This window comes from Thunnus thynnus, chromosome 4 (genome assembly GCF_963924715.1).
Source record: "Thunnus thynnus chromosome 4, fThuThy2.1, whole genome shotgun sequence".
NCBI lineage: Eukaryota > Metazoa > Chordata > Actinopteri > Scombriformes > Scombridae > Thunnus > Thunnus thynnus.
In genome coordinates, this window is record NC_089520.1 from 4,232,635 (window position 1) to 4,258,096 (window position 25,462).

Consider the following 25,462-nt stretch of genomic DNA (forward strand, 5'->3'; position numbering starts at 1 on the left):
AGATTACTGTAACTGTAACAAAACACAGCATTTCCCAAAGAGTGTTCAAGTCATACAAGACTTTATGGTGACATTTTCATGTTTATTGTCACCCTAAAGTTTGAGAACATCATTAGAGCAACAATTTCCATTCATCTATTAATGTTCTGTGAAATTCACACTTTTAAATCTGGTTTGTGGAGAGAAAAAAAAATCCCCCTACAGCGTATACAGAAAATAATTATTATTATTTATTATTGAGGGGTTTTTTTGGCTTTTTTTATAAAAACAACAGTGGCATTATGAAAAATAAGGGTTAAAATTCTGAAAATGAATGACTGTCAGGACTGAAGTTGGTTTAAAGATTTAACTCAGTGATAGTGGAAAATAATAACACAATATTTTTACCCTAACCCTTTAATCCCACATTAGTGCAACTTTTTTAAAGTGAGGCACAAGGGTTAAAGTAATCAACAGATGATAAAGGGAGCCTTGGCCGTTACATTTCATAAATATCTGGGCAGGATTATTATTGTGAAATTTCCGAGAAGAAGGCGCATCTTCATTTTTCAGGGAAAGCATCAGGAAGCAGAATAACTGCTACAACAGCTGAAAACAGCTTTTTTTTAGTTGCAGGATACATTTGAGCACACATACAGTACATATTAAATAAATTAAATGTACACAATGTAAAATACTGTGCTGCTTGAAAGTTTGTGAACCCTTTAGAATTTTCTCTATTTCTGCATAAATATGACCTAAAACGTGACCTAAAACTAAATAAAGTGAACCCAATTAAACAAATGCGACAAAAATTATAAACTTTTTCATTTATTTATTAAAGAAAATCATCCAATCTTACATATTTTTGTGAGGCAATAGTATGTGAACCCTTGCTTTCAGTACCTGGTGGGTGTGACCCCCTTTTGCAGCAATAATTTCAACCAAACGTTAATGGTAACCGTTTATCGGCTTGGAGGAATTTTAGCCCATTGCCCCTTACAGACCAGTCTCAACTCAGGGATGTTTGTGAGCTTCTGTGCATGAACTGCCTGCCTCAGGCCCTTCTACAGCATTTCTTTAGGATTAAGGTCAGGACTTTGACTCGGCCATTCCAAAACAAGCCAAAGGCTAGCAGCAGAGATATTAAATATGTGAAGTTAAAACACTTTACTCTGAAGTCAGGCACATTTACCACATATACAGTCTTTTTGGCATCAAATTCCATGTTTGTGTTCCCTCAGACAGTGTTTCCCTGTTGAGCTGCAGTGGAAGTATAGTAACAAAAAGAGGGACTTTGGCACTAAAAAGGCTAACATTGAAAGTAGGACTGTACAGAGAGCCCTGTATTTGTATATGCATTTGTTGAGGCAACAAAATTATTTGTATTTGTATTCGAATAAAAGTGGAAATAAGCATAACCATCCTGTTTTTGTTTTTATTACACTTCAAATTTTAGGAATTCCACAAGTTAACACACTCCATAACTGCATCTCTTGTCGAAAGTCAGCTACTGAAGTTTTGTCATGTCGTTATGTGAAAAAAAATCACATTTACTTCCAGTCTATATAGTCATCACAGATGTAGTTTATCCACCCTGATGAAGAACCTGTGAGGTCGAAACTGGTCAGCGTTTTAAACCATTTATATCAGAAATTAATGTTTTTAATATATTTTTTTCTCTAAGAGTGCTTTAAAAACATTTCTTGTGCATGAATAGTTTCCCTTGAAACTTGACTCGCTGCATTCTTTCATGTTTTGAAGAACTGTGAATTTAGTGTAAGTGATAACAACTGGATTGCACGTAATAAACAAGATGTTGCAAAATAATGAAAGTGATTCAAGTGCATGTGTAAGTTACTGATAAGCAGAAGATGTAGCAAGAATAAAATTTAGGAGAAGCCTCCTAACTGAAATAGTGTTGCTCAACAGTTTCCTATTTCCATAATGTGTTTTCACCTTTTTGGTAATCCCTGTCAAGTTGCTAACAGGAGTCCCATCAGAGCTTTTTTTAAAAAATAAGTCACATTAATCAGTTTGGATGGAAAAATTACTTTTTTAATAAAGGCTTTTCAAAGTGCAGGTCTCATCCATCAACTACTGTCATAGGAATGTTCAGAGCAGATTTCATAGCCTTGTCACATAAAAAAGGCCATGGTTTGTGAAAAAGATATGGCGTGTCCTCAATATTCTGCAGTTAGCAGGGCCACAGTCTTTTGGTCATTAAAAAAATGTCAAAGGGGAAAATGTTGGAGTTGGTTTGTAGCTTTCATTGCCATCTAATAAGCACCATACTCACACACTACTGTTTCCGTGCAGGGTCAGAGTTTTTCATGTGAGACGATTTGCAACCAGGAGGACTAACCTTGGTTTCTCGGAGGAGGAACTGCAGGTCTTCACTGCTCAGGATACCTCATACAGCTTGGGAGGTGCATGGTGCTGTAAACCTCCATGTAGCTGTGAATGATGTTGAGGTATTTCTTCTTGTCCTGTGACAAACATGGAGAGAAAAGCATTCTTCAATGTGAGAGGTCCACACTTGATTTCCTTCATTTCTAACGGGACAAGTCATAAAAGTTCTCTCCAAGTTGATATGCTTAATCCTGCAAAATACTGAAGACATGAATTGAAATAATTTTTTTGAGAAAAAAGGTTATTTAGGTTAATCTAGAAAGTAGTCACAGACTGTTGTATCCTGGATTTAAATATTGTATGATGTTTTGTTTCTTTGTGAGAGCGGATCAGTATCGTCATTCTGTTCAAGTGCCATCATTCCATGCGGTATGTGGGCCACATGAAAGTGTCAAGTGTGGGCCGGATATAGGCCACAGCAATTTTGCTAACTGGGCTGTGTCGTATATTTGCCAGAACTGGCCCAGATATTTTTAAGATAAACGGACCACATTTGCTGCATCATATGTGGGCCATTTCAGGCTCACATTCAGATAAGCCAGTACCAATTCCGCCACATCTTTACCTAAAGTGGCCCGATAATGTTCAGCAATATATGGGCCATGTTTACTATTTCAAATGTGGGCCACATTAGGCTCACACTATGACAGCCAGTGCTGACTGTGCCATACAATTGCCAAAAGTGGGCCAAATTTGTTGTATAGTATTTAGGCCATATTTGCCATATCATATGTTGGCCACTTTAGATTCACATCAAGTCAAGCCAGTGCTTACTGTGCCGTATCTTTGTCAGAACTGGCCTAGGTATGTTTTAAGATAACTGGGCCACATTTGCTGCACCATATGAGGTTTACACCCACATTAACTATTGTCGACTGGGCCAGATCTTTGCCAAAGGTGGCCCACATTTGTTTTGTGATATTTGGGCCATATTCACTATGTATCACATGGGCGACTTTAGGGTCACATCCAGTTTACACGTCACAGAGAGCACCGCACCTTTGCCAAAAATGGTCAACATTTGTTTTGAGATATTTGGGCCATGTTTGTTGTTTTACATGTAGGCCAGTTCATGCTCATATCCATTTTGTCCGGGCCAGAAGAAGGCCAGCAGTGCCGTATCATGGCCTGAAGTGGCCCACACCCGTATGCTATCTGGGGAGACACGAGGAGAGAGGAGTCAAGGCAACAAGCATTTAACAAAATGAGACATCCTCGCTTCAGAGCCGTCATGTCAATTAAATATGACATGTGGCACAGCTGCATCATGTGTCCATTGTTTTGTTTTAGCCTATGGCTATATTTTATGATCTGTCAGATGAGCATAACAGTGTTCATGACAATTATATTTACTTTTAATTCAAATCTCAATGTGGCATAATGTGACAAGGCTGTGCGGATGTCATGCATAGTTATATTTTATGTAAAACACACACACACTACAAATGGTTGTATATTCCAGCTGTGTGTCACGCCTCTTTTACACATCACAGCACAGGCAAAAAAACTTCCGCAAAAGATACACCTGTGCATCCTCGCTCATAGCTCCTCTGGCAAGCCTCCTCTCTCCTCTCTCCTCGCTCCTCGAGATGAATTGAGATGTCCTTAAACAAGCGTGCTGAGATCGATTTGCAGTCACAGGCAGGAGGACGGAGGAGAGAGGAGACAAGGAGGCACAAAATAGAGAAATGAGAAGAGCCCCAAGACAGTCAGGCACCTTAGATGATCTGAGAAACAACAAATATGATCTGCTTCCTGTACAGAGAGGAGAATGAGGAAATGGGAGGTGATGACACAAAATTAATCAGAAAAGCAGAGAATGGAGCAGCCTGTTTAATTCCCCTGAAAATAGTGACCATTTTACTTCTCTCTGCACTCCAAATGTAGAAACTGTTGGTGTGTTTTACCGGATAATAAAGAAGCATACATGTGAAATCCAAAAAGCATCAACTATTCTGCCCAACTGCCTACACTTTTAAGGTCATGAGAAGTAAAGGAAAAATAAGCAGAGCCCATACAGTAGCATAACTGCTTTAGGTCCACCAGCGTTGCTTTCCTAATTTGCATATTGAGATCCAACCACAATGTGGGATTACAAATATTTATTAATACCAAGTAGAAATGCAAAAGCCTTTGATCAGAGATTACTGTAACTGTAACAAAACACAGCATTTCCCAAACAGTGTTCAAGTCATACAAGACTTTATGGTGACATTTTCATGTTTATTGTCACCCTAAAGTTTGAGAACATCATTAGAGCAACAATTTCCATTCATCTATTAATGTTCTGTGAAATTCACACTTTTAAATCTGGTTTGTGGAGAGAAAAAAAAATTCCCCTACAGCGTATACAGAAAATAATTATTATTATTTATTATTGAGGGGTTTTTTTTGGCTTTTTTTTAATAAAAACAACAGTGGCATTATGAAAAATAACTTAAAGGGTTAAAATTCTGAAAATGAATGACTGTCAGGACTGAAGTTGGTTGAAAGATTTAACTCAGTGATAGTGGAAAATAATAACACAATATTTTTACCCTAACCCTTTAATCCCACATCAGTGCAACTTTTTTAAAGTGAGGCACAAGGGTTAAAGTAATCAACAGATGATAAAGGGAGCCTTGGCCGTTACATTTCATAAATATCTGGGCAGGATTATTATTGTGAAATTTCCGAGAAGAAGGCGCATCTTCATTTTTCAGGGAAAGCATCAGGAAGCAGAATAACTGCTACAACAGCTGAAAACAGCTTTTTTTTAGTTGCAGGATACATTTGAGCACACATACAGTACATATTAAATAAATTAAATGTACACAATGTAAAATACTGTGCTGCTTGAAAGTTTGTGAACCCTTTAGAATTTTCTCTATTTCTGCATAAATATGACCTAAAACGTGACCTAAAACTAGATAAAGTGAACCCAATTAAACAAATGCAACAAAAATTATAAACTTTTTCATTTATTTATTAAAGAAAATCATCCAATCTTACATATTTTTGTGAGGCAATAGTATGTGAACCCTTGCTTTCAGTACCTGGTGGGTGTGACCCCCTTTTGCAGCAATAATTTCAACCAAACGTTAATGGTAACCGTTTATCGGCTTGGAGGAATTTTAGCCCATTGCCCCTTACAGACCAGTCTCAGATCAGGGATGTTTGTGAGCTTCTGTGCATGAACTGCCTGCCTCAGGCCCTTCTACAGCATTTCTTTAGGATTAAGGTCAGGACTTTGACTCGGCCATTCCAAAACAAGCCAAAGGCTAGCAGCAGAGATATTAAATATGTGAAGTTAAAACACTTTACTCTGAAGTCAGGCACATTTACCACATATACAGTCTTTTTGGCATCAAATTCCATGTTTGTGTTCCCTCAGACAGTGTTTCCCTGTTGAGCTGCAGTGGAAGTATAGTAACAAAAAGAGGGACTTTGGCACTAAAAAGGCTAACATTGAAAGTAGGACTGTACAGAGAGCCCTGTATTTGTATATGCATTTGTTGAGGCAGCAAAATTATTTGTATTTGTATTCGAATAAAAGTGGAAATAAGCATAACCATCCTGTTTTTGTTTTTATTACACTTCAAATTTTAGGAATTCCACAAGTTAACACACTCCATAACTGCATCTCTTGTCGAAAGTCAGCTACTGAAGTTTTGTCATGTCGTTATGTGAAAAAAAATCACATTTACTTCCAGTCTATATAGTCATCACAGATGTAGTTTATCCACCCTGATGAAGAACCTGTGAGGTCGAAACTGGTCAGCGTTTTAAACCATTTATATCAGAAATTAATGTTTTTAATATATTTTTTTCTCTAAGAGTGCTTGAAAAACATTTCTTGTGCATGAATAGTTTCCCTTGAAACTTGACTCGCTGCATTCTTTCATGTTTTGAAGAACTGTGAATTTAGTCAGTTAAGTGATAACAACTGGATTGCACGTAATAAACAAGATGTTGCAAAATAATGAAAGTGATTCAAGTGCATGTGTAAGTTACTGATAAGCAGAAGATGTAGCAAGAATAAAATTTAGGAGAAGCCTCCTAACTGAAATAGTGTTGCTCAACAGTTTCCTATTTCCATAATGTGTTTTCACCTTTTTGGTAATCCCTGTCAAGTTGCTAACAGGAGTCCCATCAGAGCTTTTTTTAAAAAATAAGTCACATTAATCAGTTTGGATGGAAAAATTACTTTTTTAATAAAAGGCTTTTCAAAGTGCAGGTCTCATCCATCAACTACTGTCATAGGAATGTTCAGAGCAGATTTCATAGCCTTGTCACATAAAAAAGGCCATGGTTTGTGAAAAAGATATGGCGTGTCCTCAATATTCTGCAGTTAGCAGGGCCACAGTCTTTTGGTCATTAAAAAAATGTCAAAGGGGAAAATGTTGGAGTTGGTTTGTAGCTTTCATTGCCATCTAATAAGCACCATACTCACACACTACTGTTTCCGTGCAGGGTCAGAGTTTTTCATGTGAGACGATTTGCAACCAGGTGGACTAACCTTGGTTTCTCGGAGGAGGAACTGCAGGTCTTCACTGCTCAGGATACCTCATACAGCTTGGGAGGTGCATGGTGCTGTAAACCTCCATGTAGCTGTGAATGATGTTGAGGTATTTCTTCTTGTCCTGTGACAAACATGGAGAGAAAAGCATTCTTCAATGTGAGAGGTCCACACTTGATTTCCTTCATTTCTAACGGGACAAGTCATAAAAGTTCTCTCCAAGTTGATATGCTTAATCCTGCAAAATACTGAAGACATGAATTGAAATAATTTTTTTGAGAAAAAAGGTTATTTAGGTTAATCTAGAAAGTAGTCACAGACTGTTGTATCCTGGATTTAAATATTATATGATGTTTTGTTTCTTTGTGAGAGCGGATCAGTATCGTCATTCTGTTACGTGGCCTGATGAACTTTTGTTCAAGCTACCTGACTGACCATTTGGCTACGATGGCTAAAAAAAGCCTTGTATGAGGAGAATCAGTGCACACAATACCCTGCTATTGTTATTGTAGTCTACCTGTCCTTGATCAGAAAGACAATAAAGCATTCACGATGTCAATAGAACCAATTTCCTTAATAATGAAATTCCTGACCAGCCTACTGCCACCACACAGGAATGCTGCCCCTGTGATTTTAAAGTGGTCGAGTTTGAACATAAAAGTAGGAAAAAGAAAGGGAGACTCCACCAATTTTACAAATAAGTAAGTTTACAGATATGTTTACTTGTCACCCTGTGACCATATGACCATAGTGATGTCATCAGGGTTATCGCTGCTTGAGCTTGAGACTTGTAATTTTTAAAAACCCTATGTTAGGAAAAAGGGGGCAGAAAATTGAAAGTTGTTTTAGAGTTTACTGAAGTATTCAGGTTGTTAACATTTTCATGTAAATATAGAGTAATTTAGCCATCAAAAGATGATAGAATATCTCACAGTAATATTTGTGGCATAGTGATTAAATTAAAGTTCACTAAAAGATGGTTTATAATCATTTTGCAAAAGAACGAACCAAGAAAAACTAAAAAGAGAAAGAAGCAGTTGTAAAAATGATGTTGTGATTGGGCTAAATTATATATATATATATATACACACACACACACATATACATATATATATATATATATATATATGTGTGTGTGTGTGTGTGTGTGTGTGTGTGTGTGTGTGTGTGTGTATATACATATTAAGACAAGAAAGACAAGAAGTAAATAAAAGAGCTATAAATAAATGATAATAGATAGATAGATAAATAGATAAATAAATAAATAAATGAGAAAAATAGGAGGGGGGCTTCTGGGGTGACAGGATATTACAATAATACCCAGCCTTAGACAGTATAAGAAGTAGCTGTGTTGAGTTCATCAAACAGTTAACAATGTTCAGCAGCAGATCAGCTCATTCACAGCACATTCGCAAACCAACAGTGTTGATAAACATGGGTATTCAGCTACAATATACAGTATAATTATTTAAAATCAACATATCAAAAACTCTCTGTGCAACTAGAAAACAAATCTATCTGACAGCTTTGACCCATTACTTCCCTTGAACCTTAACTTCTCATGAATTATCCACGTCAGTAGACAAAGATAACGCAAACAACAGATAGATATCCAGTACACACAAAAAGAGCCCGAAATGAGTCAATGTAAATGTACAACGAAACAATATAATTTATTTAAAACTTAACTTCCTGATTTTTGTTGTCTGATATCAGACGTTTGATCATGTATAAAGGACTATCTTGTTTAGTGTTGTGGGAAGGGCTGCACATATCTTTTTTTTCAGACTTCTCTGGTCTGTATGTGAGATAACAGGACAAACTGTAACAGAATTAAAATAAGATTGCAGTCATATCAGGAGGCGTGTCAGGGGAGGAATCAGTAGGAGTGAGAACAGGATAAAAGTAACTTCACAGTATCCCGACCAACAGACTGAAAGCTCCAGTTAGAAGTTGAGAAGACTCTGATCTACACAACTACATCAGGTAAGGACAAATGCTGTGGAAATATTTCTTTATTTATATTTTAATTTGGAAATATTTCCAAGACCAATAAGCTGACTGCTGGTCTCTTTCTTGTTTTTGCCCTCTCTGTCTGTGTCATGGTGGAGAGTTATCTACCTGTGTGACACTAACTTCAGATGATTTAATCAAATATTGAAGATTGTGTGTGTTTGCTTTGATCTATGTTGTGTCATGTTCACCAACAGGTTCAAAAACATGCCTTCAGATACCATGACAGTAGCTGCGCTGGGCCGACCCTTCACCTTAGGGATGCTCTATGATGCTCGGCAGGATAAACTAATCCCAGGTAAAACTTGATGCAGACAACAATGGAGTAATAGAATTACTTAATCTGCCTGTCTGAGATCTGCTGACAAGAATTTCAGATGATCTCATGGGACAGAAAAGCTAAATTTATTAACCAGACTAAAGGTTTGATTTCAGTGCTGCCCACAAGAAAGGGAATGATTCCCCTCCCAAAAATTCAAGGCACAGTAAATTCCTTTTCTTTTTCAAATGCTTGAACAAGACAGAAAAAAGTAGATGTTTTTACTCTCCAAAGGAAACAAATTGTAGCCACAGTAAAATATAAATGTCCCAACAGCTCTGATGAAGCTCAGGACTCAGGCATGCTAACATTTGAAGTTTACATTAGAGCAGATAGACAAACTGATTAATTAGTGTCTTTATTTATTATTGTGTGTTTGCTGAAAGCAATGACACATTGTTCTTCTCACTCTTTACACTAATGATGTACAAATCTCTGGGCTTCAAGCTCTGGTTTGGGACAAATACATTTTCCTCATCAAAATGGAGATTTTTTTCCTCTCATTCTTGTGAATGTCTGTTGGCTCTCATAATCAGCAATACCTTAGATGACAAAGTTGTGTGTTTGATACCCACTCACTGCAGTGCTCCTCATAATGTTGCTCTCATGTACAAAGTTGCTTCACATCCTCTATCATATACCATAAGTCAATTCCTCTCTAGCTTACTTTAACATTATTACCTAAAATATGGATTGATATGCTTGTTAAATACATCTTTTCATGAGTTATAGAGCATGTCTGAGTAGTCTAGTGGTTTAAGCTCAGGTCACTTCTGAACTCCTTTTAGATCCAAAGACTGTTCAAGCCCTGCTTAGGGCAGAACTCAGTAGAGTTGAAGGATGAAGGAGTCCAGGTGATGTCAATCTGCTTAATGAGCTAAACTGAACTGTTTTTTGGTCAATTTCATGCAATTGACAGACTAAACACCAGAATCTGGTCTGACATTGCTGTGTGACATGTTAGCTCAGTGCATAGCATGTCTGTCTTACAAGCATGAGGGTGTAGGTTCAATTCCACCCATTGCTGATTTTAATCTTGCTAGATTTTTCAATAGTGTTCAGCTTCCAGTTATGCAATCTTAATTCGCTTTCAGCAATCACACACAATTTCGACAGAAATTGCATTTTCTGGTTCTTGTTCCGTCTTCCGTACGTTTTTGCCGCGTTTCAACTGCTGCATACTTTATGCTATAAAAACCATTCAACTGCCAATCTGTGCAACTCATTCAGCGGATGAGTGCTTGTATTTTTCTGAATTGTAACATGTTTCAATGATTTTATATAATTTTTTAAAACATTAAAATTTATAATGGCAGTCTATGGGACAAACTGTCCAACTGAGTTGGAACCTTGGTCACTTTGACACGCAACTGCTCGGACGTCCCTTATCCTACAGATGCCATTCAAACTGTAAAATGTTCACAAAACTTTGAACTTTCAAAGTTATCAGATTGTTTAGTGATATCTTCGGTAGTTTTTCAGCAATTTAAGCCCAAAGTCAGGGGTTTTGAAGACTTTTTCAGGTCTCACCAGTGTGTCATGTGATCAGGCACAGTGGAGAGCACAGATAATTTTAGACCAGAAATGTTTTTCTAAACAGCTGTCACTCCCACAATTTTAACTCCTCAAGCATATAACTTGTCTCAGTATGTTGCCACAAGCCTCCTCTCTCTCACAATGTAAATGCATTTCACATAGGACCTATAGTTTTTGAGATCTGAACCTTAATTGATAGAGAGTCCCTGTCATGTTCTCATTGACTACAATACAGTCTGCAATATGTGTGTCTCCTCTCACTGCAGTTTCTTAAACTTACAGATTCTCTCTTCCCTCAAACACTTTTTACACATATCATTCCTTCTCATGTTAAACTAGTCTTGCTTTCACTAATGATATACAAATCTCTGGACTTCAAGCTCTGGTTTGAGACAAATACATTTTCCTCATCAAAATGGAGATTTTTTCCTTTCATTTTTGTGAATGTCTGTTGGCTCAGTGGTTTAGAACACTGCTCTCATGATCAGCAATACCTTAAATGACAAGATTGTGTGTTCAATACCAGCTCACTGCAGTGCTCCTCATAATATTGCTCTCATGTACAAAGTTGCCTCACATCTTTATCCTGTACCATAATTCAATTCCTCTCTAGCTTACCTTAACATTACTACCTAAAATATGGATTGATATGCTTGTTAAATACATCTTTTCCTGTGTTACACAGCATGTGTGAGTAGTCCAGTGGTCTAACTCCTTTTAGATCCAAAGGTTGTGAGTTTGAGCCCTGCTTAGGGTAGAACTCAGTAGAGTTGAAGGTGATGTCAATCTCCTTAATGAGCTGAACTGAACTGCTTCATTGTCAATTTCATGCAATTGACAGGCTAAATACCCGAATCTGGCTTGACTTTACTATGTGACATGTTAGCTCAGTGCATAGCATGTCTGTCTTACAAACAGGAGGGTGTAGGTTCAATTCCACCCATTGCTGATTTTAATCTTGCTAGATTTTTCAATAGTGTTCAGCTTCCAGTTATGCAGTCTAAATTCGCTTCAGCAATCACACGCAATTTCTATAAAAATTGCATTTTCTAGTTATATATTATTTCACCGTTTTTTGTCGTCTAACTAGTCCTACACAATTTGTCGTATCAACTTCATTTCAATATCAAATTGTACATCCCCATAAAGAGATGTATGCTATGACTTTTCTCAGCTCTAACATATTCCATTGATTTTATATAATTTTTTAAAGCATTAAAATTTATAATGGAAAGTCAATGGGAGCAATGTTTGAAGGCTCATATCTCAAACTAAAAGAACTAAAGTCTTCAAACTTAATTGACTGGTGGCCAATGTGTAAATACGTAACATATTTCAAAATGGGACCTATAGCGCCACCATGTGGTCAGTTATTACGTGTTTTACGTTTTGGCTTATAACTCATAAACCATGAGGCCTATCCAAACAATTTTTGCACAGTGTATTCTTTGGATGGTACCAAGTAGACTGATATAGGCCCCATTTGCGCCTAGAAAATTTTTCCGCCATTTTGATTTTTTTCATAAACCTATGTTTTGCTTCTGTTGGCACACATTTCATCCAATCTTCACGAAACTTGGTACAAACCATGTTCAAAAGACCCCGAACAAAACGTATTCATTTGTTTTTAGATATCACTCACGGTTCGTCTGTTATTGGTTAGAAACATTTTGAAGGCGTGGCCTAATGCACTTAATGGTCAATAACTCCTCAATACTGAATCAGATTGCGATTTTTGGGAATGTTGTACACAAGGTGACAATGGACTTCAGTCTGACTGGTTTAATATAAAATAATTTGGAGACCTGATCTACATGATGGAGTGATGTGTGTTGTTCACTGTAGCTAATGTTAGTCCAGCTGCTCAGCTGGACGGATGTCCCTGTCGCTCCGACTTTATCAGTCCATTTACTGCCACCGCTAAAATGCATTCATACTTGAAGAAGGAGAGTGTTGCTTATACAGTTCATTATTTTGTGTTGATTTTGTTGGAAGCATGTGTAATTAGAGTCCTGGGGTCCGTTTCACAAAGCAGGTTTAGTGAAAACTCAGGGTCTGTTAACCCTGAAATGAGGGAAACTCTGAGTTTTCCGTTTCAAAAAGGGAGGTAACTCAAACCAGAGAAAGAGGGATAACTCTAGCCTGTTTCACAGAGAGGGGTAACTTAAGCTCTTGGTCAGTTACCGTAGTAACAGACTCTATGAACCTAACCTAGTCGGGACCAGGTTTTTCTCAATGAACCTCGAGTTTCTCTCAGTCTCCGCCCTCTTTCAGAGCCACACACTCCATTTGATTTCCTTATACATTCAGTCAGCAGGCGAGTTTTGGCGTAGCCTAGTTCTGCCGTCTGTCATTTAAAAAAATCATTAAAAAAAATCAGAGTCAGTATATTAGAAGTCCATTAGGCACAGTAGGTGGCGACTTTTTCACTAACATGGCATGTCCTTTTGATAACGATCCCGTGGATGAAGGTGCAGCATTACTGCGCAGAGAATTAAATATTCGTTGAGAGATGGTTAGCCTATCAGACCGCGCATAGATGTTCTAGCATTTCCAGACAATTATCTTTTTGAGCGGTACCGTTTCACGTCACAGTCCATCATCTACATACAAAACCTAAGCCGTCTTTACATTTGCAACATTACTAATCGTAATCGTGCTCTCACATCCCAGCAGATATTGTATGTTGCGCTGCGTTTCTTTGCAAACGGAAGTTTTTTGTACAGTGTCAGAGCCAGCCACTGGCCTTCCTAAATTCTGGCTTAGGGCCAGCTCCTCTGCCTCCGTTAGAGGTGGCGGTGCTGGACCACCACCCGTTTTACGGACATCTGCCTTCTTTCTGTTGGCTGAGTAGAAGTCTGTGTTAATTTAAATAGGATTAATTATTTAACAGAACATGATGTAGATGAGTAGACATTTATGTGTGTGAAACCAGCATTATGTTGGGGATAAAACAACTGCACAGTTAAACAGCCACTTAATATTTACTTTACAATGTAAAAAATGATCAAAGTGAGGTACCCCCATGAGATTATGCCGAGGTCTCACCTGTTTGAACAATGTTTTTATAGGCCTATTTTATCCTAAACTGCTGCCAAGTGCGCTTCTCCCTCGCGGGATTGGACCTAAATAAAATAAATTAATAGGCGACCAATCAAGCAGTTTTCCTCTGTAATATTATTGTGATTGCAAAGGACTAGGCTACATTTAAACTTACGCATTGACCCGAGCAGCGATGTTCTCCCACGCCGTCTCCCTCTCTTTTGCAGCTGCAGCGGTGTTGCACTTCTTTTTGAAAACATGTTCAAACTCGCCGTATTATCGCATTAAGATTTCTAATTCTGGTGGGGCGAAAAACGCAGCCCTCCTCTTCCCCGTTGCCATGGCGACTCGTTGAATCGGGGCTCCATTGATGCTGGCTTTTTATAGTTGTGGTGGACGCGCTTAACTCCAGGTGAAACTACTCCGAGTTGAATAAACTGACTCAAATCAGCTGTTCTGGAACCGGAAACTCAGAGTTTCTTATCTCAGAGTAGATCAACTCAGAGTTCAGGATTAGACTCAGAGTTTGTTGAACCTGCTTTGTGAAACGGACCCCTGCTGTCTGACACTCAGCTTTCAGCCTGCATTAACTGAGCAGCTGCTTCTATTGAAGATGCTAGTTTAGCATTAGCATGAGCCTCAGATAACTAAACCGTGCAGCCGCCAGTCAGAGTTCTTCAACAGGACTGCCTCAGCGAGCAGAGCAAGACAAGACACGCTGCAACTATTTTCTACCTCAGAAGGCATTGAGGTGCATTTGTTTTACAGCTTGTGCAGCCCTAACGGTGGTCACCAAACACACCTGTAACTCAATCTCATTAAAAAGTAAGAGGCTCCACTTAGTGGCGGAACCGGATACTACAGCAAATCTACAGAACATTTTCTGACAGTTACACCACATGTCCCTCATCTCCTGCATTATCAGTCAATACATTTTTAATTGATTAAATTACTAATGGTAATTAACCGATAATCAATTAATCATTGATATCCCTAGTTGTAATTTCTCTGTACTTAAGCACATTGGCTTTGAAATGAAACCATAACTACGAAGTTAATCTTTCCTCCTTACTATGATGGTGCGTACATCCACAGATGAACGGTGTAGGAATTGTAGCTTTAGTTTTTACTTGCAACTAAAGTCCTCCAATTTTAATGTACCAAAGATCATTTGACCAATTAAAACAAAATTTAATCATGATATTGAATATTTGTTGTCAAATAGTTTTCAGTTGTTGACTGTCTGAACCTGAAACCTGAACTGCAAACTGAACTTAAGCTTTGGTCTGATTTTCAGCGAGCTTCATATGCTCAGCTGGACTGAGGTCACGTGAGTGACTATGCCTCCTTGGCTATATTTGCTGTATATTTGGATTGTCCTCCTGCATTGTCCTAAAATTGGCAGACTACTTAAAAAAAGAAGGCTACAGTTGGTTTACTGTTCACAATATCAGTATGGACATGAACACAATAAAACTACTTAAATCCATTTCAGTGCTTTAATTTCAGTCATTGTTTCATTTCAAATACAAAGTTTTGGTGTTGTGGTTTAACTGGTTAACAATCTGGTCGTGTCCGTGTACGTTAGGCTGTGGTTGCTATGGTGATCACAGGATGCTAGAAAAGAAGACTAGGGAATGACAAAGTAGGTGGCTGTGTCGATGCCCTTTCAAAACACTGCAAACATCAATAAATCACTCTTGTTGCTAGTATCATGTGCCGTGATTAATCTGATGTCAAGTGGATTTTAGGACTGTTTAATACAGCATACAAGTGAAACATAATGTTTCATTTATCTCGTACTTGCCTTGAACGCAGCAGGGAGCAAGCTGGAGGTAGCCTTTGCAAAGTGTGATAAATTAAGTTGAGATTCATCTGCCATCGATCGTGTTTGTTTGAAAGGCTACGGACATTTATTTCTGGTACCACAATATTCTACAATATTCAGCATGCTCATTCATCCGAATTAGACATCACTGTCAACTTTCATTTTGTAAACAGGAACCAAAATTGGATAACCACACTGCATAAATACAATCACTACTGATCAGTACTGTTGTCTTTTCTTATAACATGTCACATTATTGGGTCAATCTAGCTGCTATGTAACAAAACACAAAGCTGCGCTGCATATTTGAACTTGAATTTGGTCATTCTGTTAATGTAAATTTGTAGAATTGTCACCATTATTGTTATTTTTGCCTTCACATCTTTATGCCAGAATTGGTGTGTTGTCTGTGCTGTTATGTTAATTATTTGATTATTTTCAATCATGAAGATGTAAAAGGCAGCCAGTATTGCTTGTAAAGCTACATTATATCATTCTGTAAAAAAAAATATTTTGACATTTTTGCCTTAATCAGATAAGTGGGCAGTGAAGAGGAAGACAGAAAACAAAGGTCCCTAGTCGGAGTCATACCAACATCCATGGTCATACCAGGGAAGCGCAGTTTCATGGCATGTGCAGTAACCATTCAGCTACCATGGCACTTTCATAAGATGGTTCTTGCAATATATTGTTTGGCCATATTATATAAAACCACAATCCGCTCTAGTTTTCCAATATCTAGCCTCAGGTTCACACAAGTATTTTTAAAAGCATTCAGGTTTTATTACTGTAAAACATCTACTACTGTTAATGTCACAATTAGCACTGGGACTCATTGTTTCATGTCTCTCCTGTTGCCTCAATAACTCCATGATAGACTTTTTAAGGCATCAGTGGTGATAATTTATAACGTTCAGTGGTCCAGTGGGTCAATGTATAAGACATAGAGAAGAGAACGTGGTAGAGAGAAAAACATCTGATAGAGAGGCAAAGTAATCAGAATGTTTATTTCCTGGTTAGTCAACATTGGGCCTCGCCTACAACACATCTGCCTTACGCATGCAAGTCTAGCTAGTTAATTGAAAACACCAGTTAAACTGGAACACTGGAGCCAAAAGAAATGATGGATTCTACTTTGCTCTCTACTTACCAGCTGCTAGTTTCACACTGGCTTTTATCAGGTTATCCTTGTGCAGTCATAGGATGGGTTTATGCATCAGCCTTCCCATGGAGGTCCCACACCTGTCAAATAGGGACACATGACAGTTATTATATTATTTAGAACATTTCTCTTCTTTGTAGTCTGCATGCACAAACAAAATTTTGTAATCCTTACATTAATTGCTGAAGAGGATCCAGTTAACTTATTTCTCCTATAAATGTAGACATTTCACACAGACTTAGATGAGCAAACATCCAAATGAGGTGCAAAACAGCTGACAATAATAATAACTGAGTAACGTTGAAATACAACAGCAGTTTGTTAGCTTCAATAGTTTGCCTACAAACCAATGAATGTAGTTAGTGTTGGTTATCTTCTGTAGCTAACAGTTTGCTACACTGGTGGGCAGATAAACAATTTAAACAGTGTTTGGTTGAACAGGCAAACTCGACAAAGTCATGCATACAACAAGACCACAAACACATAAAAGTTTGACTCACTTAAATGACAGAGCGGTGTCTCGGTCCCAGTAAAACACAGTGCGTTTACTTTGAAAATCCTCGGGGTGCTCAATTGCTCAAATCTCATTGTCAGGCTTGTGGGTGCAACTTCCAGATAACAACAAAAAATCAGTGCAAAATTGATAAAGAAAATTTCCACACACAATCCAATTACCTATTTTAATTCCTGATTTCCCTTTATAAACACATAGAAAAAAATTGAGATAGGTCATTCGTTTTCCGGTTTTTATTATCAGAACAAAAAGCGTAAAACATTTCAAATCCTCTTTCTTGAAAGTTCTACAATAGCTCTACATGTGGGTGAATGTTAACAAAACTTTTTTTTCTGCTTTAATACATGATGTTTAATTTCTGCAGGTTTCACCTTGTGGGATAAAACAACTCTACAAGAGAACACAACTGAAAACTTCAATCCCAGCAGTGAGTTTCAGATTACGGCATCTGACTCCATTGAATCCAAGTCTTCTCTGCTGGATGTTGACGCTTCTCTGAAGGCCAGTTTCCTGTGTGGATTGATTGAAGTTGGAGGATCTGCCAAATACCTGAACGATAAGAAGAAATTCAAGAATCAGAGCAGAGTGACACTTCAGTACAAAGCTACCACCAACTTCAAGCAGTTGTTGTTGACTCCTAATGGAGCCAAGGACATGCAACAAACAGATGTTATTAAGAAGAGCTCGGCAACACATGTAGTCACAGGCATCCAATATGGAGCAAATGCTTTCTTTGTATTTGACAGTGAGAAGTTAGATGTTAGCAGCGTTCAGGACATCCAGGGCAGCATGGAAGCTGTGATAAAGAAGATTCCATTAGTGGATATTGAGGGGAAAGTTGACATCAAGCTGACTGATGAAGAAAAAGACGTGACAAAGAAATTCTCCTGCAAATTCCATGGGGACTTCATTCTTCAAAGCAACCCTGCAACATTTGAAGATGCAGTGAAGACCTATGTAGAGCTTCCAAAGCTACTGGGGGAAAAGGGACAACATGCTGCTCCACTGAAGGTCTGGCTGATGCCGTTGACGAATTTGCATCTTGAAGCTGCTGGGCTGATGAGTGAGATCAGTGTTGGACTAGTGAGGAAAGCTGAAGATGCTCTAGAAGGTATTAGGGAGATAGAAATGAGATGCAACGATTCCCTGGAAGACAAAGTGTCAGAGGATTTTCCAGAGATTCGCAAAACGGTGAAAAGTTTCCAAAAACTGTGTAATTCTTACACATCTGTGCTTCAACAGACCATGAAGAAAACATTTCCCTCCATCCGTGAAGGCAAAAAAGATGAGAGCTCATTAGAAAAACTCTTTGAAGACAGAGACAAGTCACCATTCAGTCAGAAAAATCTAAGCAAGTGGATGGATCACAAGGAGAGAGAAATCACCGTCATCAGGTCCTGTGTAGACATGATGGAGGGGACAAACACAAAGATCGCCAAAAATCAGACAGAGTTGGATAGAGAGGTTTTTGCTTCAGGTGTAAAGAATGCTCTGTGCTTTGTTTTCACCTCTGTGAAAAGTGCTGACCCCTGCCTTGATGCACTGGCCAACTACTTGGATTCACTTGAATTAAGAAGTACCGATGCAGACCACTGGTACTTCTCAGATGAAGTGTTGTCCAAAATGAGAGAAAAAGCCAAAGCTTTCCATGATCTTGCCAAACCTCTCAAGCACAGCAGCAGTGTCCGTTTCCTTGTAACAGCCACAGCAAATGAGAAATACAAAGGAGCAACCATCTACCATTACAAGGAGAGCAAACTGGTCACTGATGATTTTTCAAAGCCTGACGTCCCTCCTGTGGAGACTATCACAAACAAAAGTGATTTAATCTGGTGTAAGTCATTTTTCTGCATTAGTTTCCAGTTTCAGCCAAAATAAATCAAACTGTAAAAAATACTGTATCTATCATGAGAGATCAAAGTGGTCATCATCTCTACCAATCACAGGCTCCATTTTGAGTATCACTTAGAGAAATTCTGGTCTACTATTTTTTATTTAATGATAATGTTTATTATTATTATTATATTTTCATATTTTCATAATAATGAATCACTGTAGCTCTAACACATCCACCAAACACAGCCACTTTGCCCCTAGGAGATGAGTTTTAAGACCACAGCAGATTTGTACATTAAAATTCTGAGGAAATATCTAAAACATAAATCTTTATTAACATGCTGTTATTAAATAAAGTAGGACTACATGTGAATGTTGACACACACATTTCATGTGTGTATGCTGTTGTAAACTGAATTAGATGGTGATGAAGATTGTTTTGGTCTCTCCATCAGATGCCTGTGATCTCTCCCTGGACCCAAACACAGCAAGCAACTGGCTCATTCTGTCTGAGGGAAACAAAAAGGCGACCTGTACAGAATGGCAGACATATCCTGATCTCCCAGAGAGGTTTAATCCACGTCCTCAGGTATTGTGCAGAGAGGCGCTTACTGGGCGCCATTACTGGGAGGTAGAGTGGAGTAAAAGTTTTAGGAATGATGTTGGTGTGGCTGTAGCATACAAAAGAATTGAAAGGAAAAATGAAAATCAGGATAGTGGTCTCGGATCAAATAATATATCCTGGTATTTTGGCGAGAAGGAGGAGCTCTCTGCATGGCATAATGGTCAAGTGTGGAGTGGTCCTGTTCCCAACACTGGCTGCAAAAAAATTGGAGTGTATCTGGACTGGCCTGCTGGCACTCTGTCCTTCTATGATGTCTCCTCTAACACACTGAGTCACCTCTACACCTTCCATGCCCAGTTCACAGAGGCTCTTTACCCAGGTTTCTGGATTTGGCACAACACCAACTATGCTGCACTGTGTCCAGTTTAGTAAGAGCCATTTTGCACACAGTTTGTGTTCGCAATACAGTCAGTTTAAGGCTTTTAAACAATGTCCACATCAGCAGCACAAGGATATCAATTCTCACAGTTTTACATAAGGGACCCCCCCCCATAGACCTATTTGTAATAAACACAGCATTAGATTCCTCCAAAAGCTAAAAGAAAGCTAATGTGTTCCCCTCAGTATTCAGTGTTAAACCGACTCCAAAATGCACTGAATGTGTATCATTCATAGAAAACCTCCTGCATATCGTTTGTGTTCATGTCAACCAGCAACAGTGAAAACAATGGCTGCAAGGGCAGCTCATGAGTGCATGTGTCATAGTTTTGGATTCGTTCTGTATTCTCCGTGCACAAGTTCACTCACATGCCTACACAAACAGTGGCGTCAGATATATCTCAGAATATTTTTGGCCCTCAAAATCTGGTATTTTAATTGTAACATTAACATCTTAGTTTGGGTTTGAATAATTGCATTTAAATCTTTTTTAATCTTGAAGTCATCTCATAATACTCGTGTGTGAATATTCCTTGTTTATGTTTCCAAGTTAATCTTTTCTTTGTCTGTGTAGTAGCTACATGGTATATAACATTATGTCACCACAATGGCTTCTACAGAATATACCATAAATCTGATTATGTTTTAGAGAAACATGCTGCAGGCTACATGTGGTTTAACTGTCTTCCAATTTTTATTTTATCAATATAAAACTTTTGTGAGGACATGTATGAGGGTATTGAATATTTGCTACATTATACATTCATTAGCTTATGCAAAGCACTTACATGGTATATAATAGTGAATAAGGTGCCTGTAGCTTAACATCAGAATTGTTCATTTATCTTTATCTAAATTTACAAGAGTTTCATTTATGCTTGTGAAGTTGGGGAAGAGGAAGGAAAGGAGGAGGGTTTTTTTTCTTTGTTTTCAAACATGGTAGGGCATTAAGTAACTCAAGTGTCTCTTCTTTAATTTAGAAATTGTTCTTCTTTTTGTTGAATATCTGGATGTTAATGAAACTCTGTAACATCACTCATTCACTGAGGACATTAGTGGTGAACAGTGACAAAGTTTTGTCTTTTGTTTTTTAAGATTCAGATGTTGCTGTTTTGTTTTTCATGCACAAAAAAATTAAAAAAGAAAAAAAGAGAGAAAAAAAGATGATACATTTAAATGATCTATATTGCCAAAATATCAACAATTATTGACAAAGTGATGATTCCAGTTTTATGTTATGATCTTTTTCTTCTACTAACATATAAATATGAATGACCACTCAGGAAACTGAGCTGGTCTTTGTTTTTCTGGTTGTGGCTCTGGACATTCTGTTCTGAGTCCAACAGAGTGTCCATTTAATCACTGTGGTGTTCTGAGGAGACAGTCACAATATTGTCTTTAACATGTTAGATGTTGAGAATGTTGCTGATGTTTATAGAGCTGAAGTTCTCCTGGATAGTAATTTCTGTAACACCTGATGGACATCTCTCTACTTGAGTAGAATATTCAATAAAGTGGAGTCCTGAGTTGAACACTGTGTGCAGCTTGGTTATTTCCTGTTTGTTAGAAAATCCAGTTTGTGGTAAAAACTTGAATAAAACATATAAAGAAAAGCAGAGATCTAATATCTATTTTGTATGTGGACTGGTTCACTGGCTGTCTGTTCTACAGAGTCTCCTCTAACACACTGACACACCTCTACACCTTCCACACCAAATTCACTGAGCCTGTTTACCCAACAATAAAATGATGTGGACCTGCGTTCAGTTAGATGAGAGCAATGATGGAGATTTGTTAGATCCTTGGTCTGTTGATCGGGATATGTGTTTACAGTTGAAGTTTAAAGAGCAACGTGTTTTAGCTTTAACACACCCCCTTTCATGAATTTGTAAACCAGAGGGACCAGGATAATTTGTGGTGTAATAAAACCAGTTTGTGTAGGATTTGAGTTTTTTCTTTAATGTCAGATATATATATATATATATATATATATAGACATATGGAGATTTCTGTAAGAAGTGCATTCATTCATCGATTGGATGGTGAGCACTTCTGCTCTGGAAATTGCTCAGAACCTCACTTATTGAGGCTGTGATTATCCTAGAGGTCAGTATAGGTCATTTTATACAGTGAGGTCAAGTTTCAAATAATGGTCTCACTACAAAGAAACGGCTACTATGGGGACTAACATCATCACACATGAATACAAGTGGGCTCAATGAATCCACAAGAGTTTCAGCTTTCCAGTCATGCATGCATGCATTTCCAAGACTGTTTAGGGACCCGAGTATGCAGAAATATTGAAAAACACCATTTTTAGAATAGGCAAAAATAACAGATTTATACTGCATACAAAAAATTGCATGGTTTTTGCCCACAACTGCATGGGATTAGCATAAAGAGGGCATGTCTGTAAAGGGGAGACCCATAGAACCCATTTCCATTCATTTATCTTGAGGTGGGAGGTCAAGGTACCCCTTTGAAAATGGCCATGCTAGTTTTTCCTTCACCAAATATAGCATAATTTTGGAGCATTATCTAGCCCCCTTCTCGACAAGCTAGCATTACATGGTTGGTACCATTCGATTCCTTAGATCGTGTAGTTTCATATGCTATGACTTTTTGTAACTTTAAAACTGAGCCCGCTACAACGTCTGAAAGACAGTCATGTTATGTGCAAACGCCAGCATCTTCAGGGAGTGGAAGAGGTTAAGGAAGGCAAATTCCCTGGGGATCCTGGTTTAACAGACACATACTGTAAAGTTGTGTGTCAATGGTATAGCAATGAAAAGAAATCTTATGACTGTGTATTAATCTGCCAAGTGGAAGAATGTAGACACAGAATAGAAGGGCACCTAGGACGGAGCCTTAAGGTACTCCTTAGTTTATAAGGGCAGTAGATGATGTGAAATTACTAAGAGGGACTGTAAACTGTCTGAAAGGTAAGAGGTGAACCGCTCATGAGCAGTGTCTGCAACTTTTACAATGTCTTTTAGATGGAAAATGAAGGTGCTATGTCAAATGCAGAACTTAAGTCAAGTAAAATCAGGGCAGATCCCTCACCAGCATCAGCAGCAATGAGATCATTGGTCAAACAAAGACGAGCAGTCTCAGTGCTGTGTTTTTCTTGAAAACCAGATTGGAACTTTTCAAAAATATCATGTTGACTCATGTTGACAATAGTGGGAGTTTGGAGATTGTTCTATAATTGTTGAGTACATAAGGGTTTAAATTCTCTTTTGAGAAGAGGTTCCACAAGAGCATGCTTGAAAAAAGATGGTACATAGGCAGTGGCCAGTAAGCCATTGAAACAGGCATGACAGTTGGAAAAATGTGGTAGTCGAAAGAGTGGTAACTCAAAAGAGGTGAATGGTTAAATTAGAAATCGGTGGTATAATCTGACTCATGTCAAAAAAATCAGATCAAAAAATGTTGAAAATTTCTCACATGCTTCTGTTGAATGATCAGGGAATTAATTAGCCTATTTTTTGAACCATCGCCAATAGTTTACAACAATATCACAGGATTATGGTGACTTTCAGCAATAGTATTGGAAAAATACTTTTTTCTTGCAGTTTGATGGCAGATTTGTACAAGACAGAAATAATACAATAAAATAGTCACAAATGTTTTACTTAAAAGAAAATAAAAAGACCATAAATGATAATCATTTGGGAAAGACACCCTCTCCTAAATTCTAGTTAAATTTTATCATGACCACACGGACAAACATCTTAGGACAGTTGACTAAATGTATAAGCTTACAGTTGCAGAATGGAAAAAAAAGTTATCCTCTAGTGGTTACAGACTTCACAATAAATGCTTGCATCTGTCATTCCTCCCATTTCCATGGCATTTAGCCACCGGAGGGCGACAGAGACAATCTCCTTTACTTTGCTGTGTCTTTTTCCATGGTGTTAGAGCATTTGAGCCCTAGCTACATCTGAAGGTTGACACAATCAAAGGGTAGAAAGTATAAGATAAATGTAGTACATCTGTACAGGCAATGACATTTGGAAGAACTGAACTGAGGCACAAAAATTAAATTGATAAAGATTTGAAATCTAAAACAAGGGTTGATATCAAACAGAATTCTTTCTGAAGCAGTCTGTGATACTGTACCTCTTCTTCTGTAGCCTCTCTGACTTGTGGTGTTCCCCAAGGCTCCATCCTTGGCCCCTTCTTGTTCTGCATAAACATGCTGCCACTGGAACATATCGTACATGAACATAATTTTCAGTACTAATGTTATGCAGATGACATGCAAATTTATGTTCCATTAAAAACCAGTGAAGAAGGCAGCTTTGATAATTTACTATCTTGTCTGTCAAAAAGAAAGAAAGATGTCCCAAAACTTTCTCCAGCTAAATGAAATAAATATCTGAAAATATTCTTTTTAGTCCTTCAAAGTCCATCCCAGTTTTATAAAAACATCTTGGCTCCCTGTTTGCAAATGTCAAAAGTGCAGCCAGAAACCTTGATGTAATATTAGTGGCCTTTCATTTGACAAACAAGTTACAAATGTCATTGAATCATGTTTTCATCAACTGAGTAGCATCTCAAAAATCATTATTGTAATTCATTGTATTCAGGGTTAAACCAAAACACCATCTCACACATGCAACAACACACAGCCAGGGCTGCAACTAACAATTATTTTCATTATTGATTAACCTGCCAATTATTTAATGAGTTAATCAACAAATCGTTTTGTCTTTAAAATGTCAGAAAATTGTAAAACAAAACAAAACAAAAAAAAAACACAGTGGCAATATTGTAACTGTAAAATTTAACAGTAATTTAGTGATAGTGTAACTAATATCACAGTAAGAAAATAACTGTAACTGTACAATGAAATGCAATAATTTAATAATACTGTATCTACAGTTACAGTAGCTGTACACAACTGTTAAATAAAATATAGTAATTTTAAGTTACTGTGTATTGGATTACAGCACCAGACACTTTACAGTGACTTACATTACGGTTATTCATATAATGCTGTAAACTTTTAAACCACACTCTAAAATTTCAATAAATGAGTACAGAATCAACTCTTTAAATGACAATTATTTAGAACAGGAACAAATACAATTACATTTTTTCATAAACATGATATGCACAGGGATTGTGCATATCATGTTTACAGAAATCTAATGGCCTTCTTCAATATGACAATATGACTACAAATACCCACGCTGAATAGTGAACTGCTGCAATTATACCTGTGATGCACAGTGCAGATGGTTTTCCCTCAGACAGGAGAGCAGAACAAAATTAGTTGTTTCCCTCAATGACATGAACTGCAGTAAAAGAGTCT

The 25,462-nt window shown here is 37.7% G+C and overlaps 1 protein-coding gene and 1 long non-coding RNA gene across 2 annotated transcripts in view; one reads left to right on the forward strand and one right to left on the reverse strand.

Annotated features, from left to right (window-relative positions):
• The window catches only part of LOC137180937 (uncharacterized), a 41,844-nt gene extending 16,965 nt beyond the window's left edge, over positions 1-24,879 (reverse strand). Inside the window, exon 1 of the long non-coding RNA XR_010928088.1 lies at positions 24,265-24,879. This is a non-coding gene — a long non-coding RNA (uncharacterized lncRNA). The remainder of the gene's footprint in view (positions 1-24,264) is intronic.
• LOC137180933 (stonustoxin subunit beta-like) lies at positions 8,804-21,674 on the forward strand. Its single transcript, XM_067586243.1, has 4 exons — positions 8,804-8,875; positions 9,100-9,200; positions 17,668-19,137; positions 19,595-21,674. Exons 2-4 carry the CDS (start codon positions 9,110-9,112, stop codon positions 20,131-20,133), a joined length of 2,100 nt encoding a protein of 699 aa, XP_067442344.1. The 5' UTR covers positions 8,804-8,875; positions 9,100-9,109; the 3' UTR covers positions 20,134-21,674.
• Positions 24,880-25,462: the final 583 nt, after the last annotated feature.

What these genes read in the sequence shown, in the direction of transcription:
- LOC137180933 (XM_067586243.1), top strand. Translation starts at nt 9,110, where the DNA reads ATGCCTTCAGATACCATGACAGTAGCTGCGCTGGGCCGACCCTTCACC. An exon ending in GCAGGATAAACTAATCCCAG is followed by an intron (nt 9,201 to 17,667) that starts GTAAAACTTGAT and finishes TAATTTCTGCAG; the next exon opens with GTTTCACCTTGTGGGATAAA. An exon ending in CAAAAGTGATTTAATCTGGT is followed by an intron (nt 19,138 to 19,594) that starts GTAAGTCATTTT and finishes TCTCTCCATCAG; the next exon opens with ATGCCTGTGATCTCTCCCTG.